We start from the raw sequence: 9741 nt of genomic DNA, 5'->3' as shown, positions 1-9741 counted from the left end.
CCCTCGGGTCCTGTCGCTGTCCCCAGAGAGCAGAGCTCTGCGCCTGTCCCTCCGCTCCCCTCGTGAGGGAGCTGCAGGCCGCCATGAGGCCTCCCCTCGGCCTGCTCTGCTCTGGGCTGAACAAACCCAGGCACCTCAGCTGCTCCTCATACATCTTCCCCTCCGCACCCTTCACCATCTTTGTAGCCCTCCTGTGGACACTCTCTGGTAGTTTTATGCCCTTCTGACACTGTGGCGCCCAAAACCGCCCCCTGTGCTCGAGGTGAGGTGGCAGCAGGCAGAGTAGAGCAGGACAATACCTTCCCTTGACCGGCTGCAGTGCATGGCCTGATGCCCCCCAGGCTATTTGGAGCACAATTCCTGTGAGGAGCGGCTGAGGGCACTGGGGGTGTTTTGCCTGGAGAAGAAGAGGAGGCTCAGGGGAGACCTTATTGCTCTCTGCAACTGCCTGAAAGGAAGGTGTGGGGAGCTGGGGGTCGGCCTCTTCTCACAGATAACCAGTGATAGGACTAGAGGGAATGGCCTCACATTGTGCCAGGGAAGGTTTAGGTTAGAAAGTAGGAGACATTTCTCAGAAAGAGCAGTCAGGCATTGGTATGGGTTGCCCAGGGAGGTGGTGGATTCACTGTCACTGGTGACAACCAGTACTAGAAGCTGTACTGAAATCAATGATCTTGTGCATCGCATGCTAGTTGTCCATTTCAAAAAATATGAGAGGACACCTGAGGGAAGCCTTCTTCTCCGTCCAGGGTACCTGTGTAGCCATTGCCCTCCAGGCACTGAAGGGTGCATGCCCGCTGTGCCCCCGCGTGTCACAAGCTGTGTTGCATGAGGATAACGGTGACGATTGCAACAGCACCAGCAGGCACCTCAGCAGCCAGGAGGGACGAGGAGCAACCCCACCATGCCCATGCCCATGGGTCTCTGACTTATTGGCCAAGGGCAGACACGGCAGCAGGAAGAAGCCCAGCTCCCACCCACCAGCAATGGCATAAAACCCTCACGTTTAGGGCAAAGCAGCACTCCCTGGCCGCAGGGGCACCTGGACACGAGGGATTCCTGTTGGGTCTCTTTGTGCCTGAGCACCAAGACCTTCATCAGGTAGGTGCACACCTCAGAACTCTTCTGAAGAGAAAGGCTGAGGAAAAATCTTTTTCCTGTAGGTGCAGGCAGCCCCTGTCTGAGTTTCCCAAAGTTGTGCCCAGTCTCCTGCAGCACCACCTGGGGTTCTCCCCAAGGTCCTTGTCACCTTGGTTTGTCTTCTCTGCAGCAGCCCCGTGAAGACCTGCTCCGGGAATCAGCCATGAAGATCCTGTTCCTGCTCTTCCCCTTCTTCCTCCTCTTTCTCCAGGGTGCTGCAGGTGAGAGGGGGAGGAGGGAGATGGGCTGAGGTGTGGACCCGTGGCAGTGTGGTCCTCCATGTCCAGGGAAGCAATGTTATTTGTTGGAGTGATGCAAAGGTTAGGAGCGACTGATGAAAAGAACCATTCTGAGTGTCTTTGTAAGAGGTTTGGCTGCAGGCTACAAGCCTGTGTCCAGCTGTTCCTCTGCGCTTGTCTCTGCAAGAGCTCCCATCAGCAAGGCCTTCATAGGGACCTTTTGGCCTGTGCATGGATGGGAGAGAGCCCAAGGGGGATGTTGGTTTGGTGGAATGGCTGGCACACAAAACTGTCCCATGTTCAGGCCTGGTTTCTCAGCTTAGTTTCCCAAAACCTCCTTTTCTTGAGACTCGCCAGGTGGCTTTTGAAGGTTTCCAAGCAGGTTGACTACATAACTTCTCTGGGCAAGGTGTGCCAGTGCTCTGACCCGTGTTGCAATTATCTTTACAATGGCTTCTCTGTGCATGTCTTTCTATTGCAGCAGGAAATTATGCCCTCTGTGGAATCAGAGGTGGAGTTTGTCGTCCAGGGGGCTGCCGGTTCCCTGAAAAGCATAATGGGAGATGTTCACTTATCGTTCCTTGCTGCAGCAGGTAAGGTCCTGGCTGCAGAAAGGGATTCCTCCTTTGTCCATTGAAATGATTGTTACAGAACTCTTCCTATTCCACACCTAACCATCAGCATCAGAATGCGCTCCACAGGAGAGGCCCAGAAAGGAAGGGGATTGTGGGTTCGGATGTGTGGATTCAGCCCTGTGTGGGGCTGAAGGACCCTAAGCTTAGCCAGCACCTCCCCATTCTCCTCAGCCCCACAAGACTTGCCCAGCCTTTGCAGAGGACTCTCCCATGCTGGCAAAGGGTTAAGGTTACCTTTTGGAGATGGTCAAGGACACGGTCCTGTTCTTGATGCTTCTGCAAAGACTTGGAGTCAGGGCTACCAGCACTAAGGAGGGCACAGTTCTAAGCCATCAGCCATGAGTTTACCTCTGGGCATTTGACTCTTATGTCTCAAGACTCGTTTGTCCTTGGAGAGGAGGTGGGAGAGAGTGGGAGAGAGGCAAAAGGGAGAAATTTCAAGGAGGTGCCATGCTTGTCTGCTTTCTCTGTACAGGACATGGGGTTGATGCCCTGAATTTTGTGAGCAGGATGTCCCCCTCGCTTCTCGCTCCTGGAAATAGCTCCTGACGTCCTGTTCCACGGACCTACAATTGTTTGGCCAGAGGCTGCTTTTCCCCGCTCGAATAAAGGCGTGCAGTTTGGCATTGCAGCTGGTGGGAAGCGTGAGCGTGTCCTTGTGCCAGAGGGTGCCCAGGGGTGCTGTTCCCCACCAGCGCCGTGGGGACGCCGGGGCTGGCAGTCCCTGTGGGGCCGGGCTGTTTGCTGTGGGTGAGGAAGTCGCTGTGCGGGCGCTGCCTGCTGGGGAGGGCGAGCGGGAGCCCTGTGCTGGTGCTGCCGGGCACGGGCGTCCCTTGTCCCAGGCTGCCACGGGCCCAGCAGCGCTGGCTGCGTGTAGAGGGCTGTGCTGGGCAGTGTACTTCCATGTCAATCTCTTTCTGTTGTGTGTAGCAGTCTCTTCATTGGATGAGTGCTCAACCCATGTTTCCACGAGTGCCGAGGAATTACAGTCCTGCTTCTCGGTGGGAAAGAAGTGATCTTGTATGCTGTGGTGTTGCTGTCTGTGCCCAAGGGGACGTGGACTGTGCTCCAAGAGGAGGGATCAGATTGCACACTGGTGTTTGCCCCTGTGTGCGTGAGCTCTGAAAATTCACCCTCAACCTTATTGGTGCTGTTTTGGAGGCTTCCACCAGCCTTTCAGTAGCCTCTTCTCATCCCCAAGGGCTTGATGAGTTCCTGCAGTTCCAAGGGTCCTGTTCCCAGGGTCCTAGGGAAGGAATGAGGCTGGCATGAGAACAGATAGTGCTGCTGCACAGTATAGACAGTGGCTGGGCTGTCAGCAGCAATGGTGCGAGATTTTTGAGGACATGAGCTTGCTGCTGCTCCAGCATCAGCTCCCAGGCTGAGCAGTGCAGCACTGGGGACCCAGGGGTGTTCCTGTGCCCTTGGGCTGCCTGTCCTCCCCTTTCTTCAACAGCCACGGGAAATTTTCCAATGGGAATCTGGGCGAGGTTCATGGCACTTGGATGGGAGATGCCCACTACCATCCCACAGCAGCCTATGGGAGAAGCTGCTGACACCTCAGGATATCTGGCCAAGAAACATTTTTTCCTGTCCTCCCCCTGTCAGAGAGGACAAGGAATCGCTTTCCTCCTCTGACAGCTCTGAGAAGGATTCCCAGGCCTTCAGCCCTGGGTCTTGTGCCATCCCACCTTGCGAAAGAGACGTTTGCTGCTGTGGTTTGCTGGACACGTCTCGGGATACACACACTGCGTCCTTTGTCCTTGGAAACTGGCACCAAACTGCTGCCATACCACAAAAAGGAACTTAATCTACTCTTTAAGAAGCTGTCCTAGCAAAACTGTGTCTTCTGGGTCTTCTGATGGACATGGCCCCTCTGTCCATCCAGAACCTGCCTAGACCGCTAATCTGCTTCACAGGTAATCTACTCACTTGCTTAAAGTTTGCTGGTGAGTACACCCTGCACCCCCACACACCTGTTGTGGGGCACACACAGACACTCAGTGACCCACAGCCCTGCTCCAGCTGTCAGTGTGGAGCCCGCCCTCGCCTCCCTCACGCCGGTCCCCCAGCAGCTGGTTTGGGGGCACACACCGCTCCTGCCCCATGGTGGGGGGTAGCAGGCCCTGCTGGATCCAGGACCTGATGGCAGGACCCCTCTGACTCCAGCAGCTGGCACCGCAGTAACCACAGGGCCTGCACCCGCGACCTGACTGGTAGCTGGCCCTAAATTCATTCATGCACACCCCCAGGTCTCACCAGTCCTGGCACGCACACACACGAGAGAGAGAGTGCAAATAAGCAGACAGAGTTAAGAAAAGATTTAATGAGGAAATATAAGAAGATTGGACAGAGTGCGGTGATCAGGCACAGGGCTTGGTCAGACAAGCGTACTGACCAGCCCCAATTTACACACAACTGGCCCTTTTATACCCTTTTCTCCCTATCCCCCATTTTTATCTCCTATTTCCCCTTCCCCTGCACACCCCATGGCTTTGCAGAGCTCTGCAGCTTCTGCACTGGAGGCCCTGGAACTTTAGCAGACCTGGGGCGTGTCCAGAGCAGGGCTATGAAGCTGGTGAAGAGCCTGGAGCACAAGTCCTGTGAGGAGCGGCTGAGGGAGCGGGGGGTGTTTGGTCTGGAGAAGAGGAGGCTCAGGGGAGACCTTATTGCTCTCTGCAACTGCCTGAAAGGAAGGTGTGGGGAGCTGGGAGTCGGTCTCTTCTCACAGGTAACCAGTGATAGGACTAGAGGGAATGGCCTCAAGTTGTGCCAGGGGAGGTTCAGGTTGGAAGTGAGGAGACATTTCTTCTGAGAAAGAGCAGCCAGGCATTGGGACGGGTTGACCAGGGAGGTGGTGGCGTCACCGTCCCTGGGGGTGTTCAAGGAAAGGTTGGACGTGGTGCTTAGGGACATGGTTTAGTGGGTGACATTGGTGGTAGGGGGATGGTTGGACCAGATGATCTTGGAGGTCTCTTCCAACCTTAATGATTCTGTGATTCTACACTCTCCCTTGCCCAGGGACCCTTGGCTCACACCTTATCAGCAGTAAGGTTCAGCCTTTCTGGAAGTGGTGCCCGTAGCTCATTAGCCCACCAATTAGTGCGGCTGGGAGGGTTGTTTCTGGTGATTACCCCTCAGCCTAGAAGTCCTCCATCAGATAACCCTACTGGAATGAATGTTCCCACATTCTCAGCACCAGAGAGACCTAGGAATAACAAAAAGTGTTCAATGGACGACCACCAAGGTGCTGCCAGGCCCGGAGCCCCCATGCTGTGAGGAGAGGCTGCGAGAGCTGGGGCTGCTGGGCCTGGAGCAGAGGAGGCTCCGGGGGAGCTCCCCCATGGCCGTCAGTACCCGCAGGGAGGTGCGGAGAGGCCGGAGCCGGGCTCTGCTCAGCGGTGCCCAGGGCCAGGCCCAGAGGCCCCGGGCCCAGCCTGGAGCCCCGGCGGCTCCCCCTGCCCCTCAGGCAGCACTGCTGGGCTGGGCGGGTGCCGGAGCCCTGGCACGGGCTGCCCCAAGAGGGGCCGGGGGCTGCTCCTTGGAGAGCTCCCCGAGCCCAGGGACGTGGGGCTGGGCACCCTGCCTGGGGGGGCCCTGCTTTAGCAGAGAGGAACCTCCAGAGGTTTCTTCCAACCTCAACCGCAACTGTAACCAACTGCCTCCCTTTCTTATTGTCCCTTGTTGCATTGGAAAAGGCCTTGATGATTACCCATAGAGGAACTGACACTCTCCTCTATACACCCTTAACAGTTATCTTGCCTTTATGACTTGACATCCCTGTGGTGTGCAAAGAGACCAACCTCTACTACCAAAACTCCCAATAGGTATACCCTTGGAGTCAGGGTACCAGAAAAGCTCTTCCAAACACCTTGAGAGGCAATCACTGAGTTGAATGTGCAGCACAGCTCCCTCCTTCCACGCAAGGGCTGCCACTTGTCCCAAGGTTTGGCTGCAGAAGCCATGACTATATCAGTGGTTTATTTATTTACCTGGAATGTGTTGGGAGCAGATGCAGATGGACTGGGTTGGTTGGTTTACTGACCTTAACATGTATCCTGGCGTTACTCTCTATTTGAATAGTCACTAGACAGAAACTGTTAGGGGTATGACCTTTGGCATGTCAGGTGCACAGACATCTTGCCACAGATGAAAGCGTTCTTTCAATGCGTACAGGTGAGAGGGTTTTCAATATTCTGCATGTTCTTGCACATCACATATGAACTGACTGTTAATCACATTGGAGAAGGCAAAGAAGAATTCTTTTTTTTTTTTTTTTTTCTGGGATCAGACTGCTGCTTGCTGTCTGCACCAACCAATTGCTTTGTACATCCTGAAAAAATTTCAACAAGCCACTGCAGCCCGTGTGTCTGCTGTGCACCAGAGTGTCACAAGACGTGTTGCATGAGGATAACGGTGAAGACTGCTGTTGCAATGTTGATTGCCCCCAGCAGGCACCTCAACAGCAGGGAGGGACGAGGAGCAACCCCACCATGCCCATGCCGATGGGTCACTGACTGATTGGCCAAGGGCAGAGGTAGCAGCACGAAGAAGCCCAGCTCCCACCTGCTATAAAACCAGGGTGTCTGGGGCAAAACAGTACTCCCTGGATGCACGTAATTCCTGGTGAACCAAACCCATCATCAGGTAAGTAATTCCAGGGCCTCTTTCAGGAAAGATGCCATTCAGTCTCTCTGTGCAAATCCATCTTCCTGGAACCATCTAAATTGCAAACTGTTGGAAGAATCTGTGAATATAAACAAGAACTAGAGGAGGCTGGGAAAGAAAATAAACGTTCATATGAGTATTGGAGCCCAGAGCATTTGGAAGCTGGAGCTGGGGTTTCCTAACTGCAGGGGAGACTGGTAAGGTGCCTTGATGCTGGAGGAGACACCCAACATCTTCTGTTCTGGGGGGAGCAGGGACTTCACGGGGCAAAGTTCAGGTAGCAAAATATATTTTCCATCTTCTCAGGCTTCAGTCAACTCAAAAGGTTGAATTGTGTTACTGTTTCTGGTCACCAAGAATTTCCTGCCTTCTTGCTCCTCCCTGGGGCTCGGCTGCATGGAGCGCTGGCAGTAAATGTGAGGCTGGGGAGTTTTCTTATTGCTGAGAAACCTGGGAATTAATGTGAGTTGAGGTGGTACAGTCCCTGACTGAGCCAGGATGACCTTCCTGAGCCTTGGGAAGCAGAGGTGATAGGGCAGGGTGGTTTCGGTGGCCAGCTGTGGACCACCTGAGGTGTATAGCACCAACTAGCCCTTCGTATAGTGTGGCATCTCCAGGCGCAAACGTTTCTCTGACTTCCAGAGCCTGGATCTTTTATTGACCTAACTATTGGAATTGCACTGACTATTGACACAAGCATCTCCTGATGTGTAAACCATCTCTGCTTTGGCATTTGATTAAGAAGAGACAGAAGTGAGAGAACAAATGCACTAGTGGTACTTCTGACCTGCTGACTGTGCTAGAAAGTGTATCTCGTGTCACCCCTTGATTCTGTATCGCAGGAAAATTATTTAATTCTGCTCAGGAGACAAACATGCCCTGTGAAAGTCCTGAGGGACTATAAATATTAAAAGTAATTTTTCTTTCCTTATAATCTGAGTTTCAGTAGATGCTGTTTTGAATAAAATGGCAACAATTAACCATGAGTCTTCTAGTCTCTGTTTTGGGGAAAACACCAGGAAGAACTGTGAGGAATCATTGAATCATAGAATGGGTTGGAAGGGACCTTAAAGATCATCTAATTCCAAGCCCCCTGCCATGGGCAGGGACACCTTCCACTAGGCCAGATTGCTCAGACAGTGAAAAAAACTCTAGTTTGTCCAACAGGCTGGTACTTCCCCAAATGCTTCAAGAATATCCATGAACTTGTAATGCTGAGTCTTTATTACCTCCTTTTGTTGGTGATGGTGCTTCTGCCGTTTGGCACGCCATGTGTGCCCAGCCTTCTCCATGTCCTTTCTTTGTTGCCTTGTCGTCTCCCTTCTGCAGCTCCGTGAAGACCTGGGACAGGCGCAAACCATGCGGATCCTGTACCTGCTCTTCCCCTTCATTCTCCTCTTGGTCCAGGGTGCTGCAGGTGAGTAGAGAAGAGGGCAGTTGGGGTGAGGTGTGAACCCCCATGAGTGGGGTTCTTCATGTCCTGGGAAGTGATTTGCCAGAGATGGGTAACGATTAGGAGGTGTGGGTTCCGATGAACGGCTGGGCTTTTGCGTTTGATGCTTTGTGCACATGGTTGGCTGAGATCCATGGGTGGTATCAGCCCCTCTAGACCCACGCACAATTTTTATAGGTATCCCATACTCATGTTCTTTAACTTTTGCTCTGTGCAGGATCCTCCTTGGTTCCAAGAAACAAGCAGCAATGTCATCAAGAAAAGGGCTTCTGTGGATTTCTGAACTGCCCTTTCCCCTTTGGCATCTCAGGGAAATGTTCAAGATTTTTCTTTTGCTGCAAAAAGTAAGCTTTGGGATTGGAGATGAAGTTGGGCTGCGACTGTGATAGCAGAAATAGCTGCTGTTGTGTTTAAGCCCCGAGCCTCGCTGCTGGTTTTGTGCTATACATGCTCCAGGGCAGAAACCAGGGGAGGTGGAAGGATCTAGGAAAGGAGAAGGTGCCCTGTGAGGGGCAGGAGGAGCCATAAGTCAGACAGCACCTTCCCCGTTCCCCTCAGCTCCATGGGGCTGCCTGACCTGGGGGCTTTCAGAAATCCTTCCCCGGGCTAGAAAAGAATGAAGGCTGTCCTGTAGGTAGTGTGAAGCTGAGGAACCACTCCCTCCTCTGCAAATCCTTGGAAACAAGGTTGCAAACAAGCCATCTGCAATACAAGCTGATTATCTGCATTGGGATTAGTCTTAATATGTCATTACCATTGTTATCCAGGAGAAGTGATATGCACAGGGAGACAAAAAAAGAAGGAAAACAGAATAAAAGTAGATGACTTCAAAGCGTGCTTTCTTTCTGCAGATTATTCGGTTGAAAAGCTGGACTTTCAAAGCAGGATGTCCCCCTTGCTTCTCGTTCCTGGAAACAGCTCCTGACGTCCTCTCCCCTTCCCACCCCTGCAGTCTCCGCGTGGAGTGCCCGTGGGAGTGGAAGCACTGCTCCTGCTGGGTGCGAGGGCACCCGTGTGCTGGAGACATCCTGCCCCAGGCCTGCTGTCGTTTGGCCAGAGGCTGCTTTTCCCCGCTCGAATAAAGGCGTGCAGTTTGGCATTGCAGCTGGTGGGAAGCGTGAGCGTGTCCTTGTGCCAGAGGGTGCCCAGGGGTGCTGTTCCCCACCAGCACCGTGGGGACACCGGGGCTGGCAGTCCCTGTGGGGCCAGGCTGTTTGCTGCGGGTGAGGAAGGCGCTGTGTGGGCGCTGCCTGCTGGGGAGGATCAGCATGGGCATCCCTTATCCCAGGCAGCCACAGGTGCCAGCAGCGTGCAGAGGGCAGTGCCTTGCTGGGCATGCCCAGGGCTGCCCATCTGACCCCATCTGGTGGCCCTACAGGTCCCACCACACAGCAGGATGGGACCCCCATCTCCCTCATCAGCTGCCAGCCCCACAGAACCCAGCCTTCTCTCAGCCCCACATCCCTTCTGGAGGGGTCTGATCCCCCAGGCAGCACACAAGGAGTCCTTTATAGTTCTTGGAGGGAATATCATACAATCCTAGAATGGCTCAGGTTGGAAGGGACCTTAAAGATCACCCAGTTCCAACCCCCTGCCATCAGCAGGG

General features: G+C 53.8%; 2 protein-coding genes across 2 annotated transcripts; both read left to right on the top strand.

Moving 5' to 3' along the window:
- Window positions 1-1027: 1027 nt before the first annotated feature.
- On the top strand, window positions 1028-9126 carry LOC121067994 (gallinacin-3-like). Its single transcript, XM_040553019.1, is given in 6 exon segments — window positions 1028-1101; window positions 1271-1361; window positions 1864-1882; window positions 1884-1972; window positions 2490-2552; window positions 9050-9126. Coding segments are annotated over 5 exon segments (240 nt in total). The 5' UTR covers window positions 1028-1101; window positions 1271-1303; the 3' UTR covers window positions 9061-9126.
- On the top strand, window positions 6361-9239 carry LOC121067993 (ostricacin-2-like). Its single transcript, XM_040553018.1, has 4 exons — window positions 6361-6661; window positions 8012-8099; window positions 8353-8479; window positions 8987-9239. The coding sequence occupies exons 2-4, from the start codon at window positions 8042-8044 to the stop codon at window positions 8997-8999; spliced, it is 198 nt and encodes a 65-aa protein (XP_040408952.1). The 5' UTR covers window positions 6361-6661; window positions 8012-8041; the 3' UTR covers window positions 9000-9239.
- The last annotated feature ends 502 nt before the right edge of the window (window positions 9240-9741 follow it).

This window comes from Cygnus olor, chromosome 3 (assembly GCF_009769625.2).
Source record: "Cygnus olor isolate bCygOlo1 chromosome 3, bCygOlo1.pri.v2, whole genome shotgun sequence".
Taxonomy (NCBI): domain Eukaryota; kingdom Metazoa; phylum Chordata; class Aves; order Anseriformes; family Anatidae; genus Cygnus; species Cygnus olor.
This window is presented reverse-complemented; position numbering and strand designations above follow the sequence as displayed.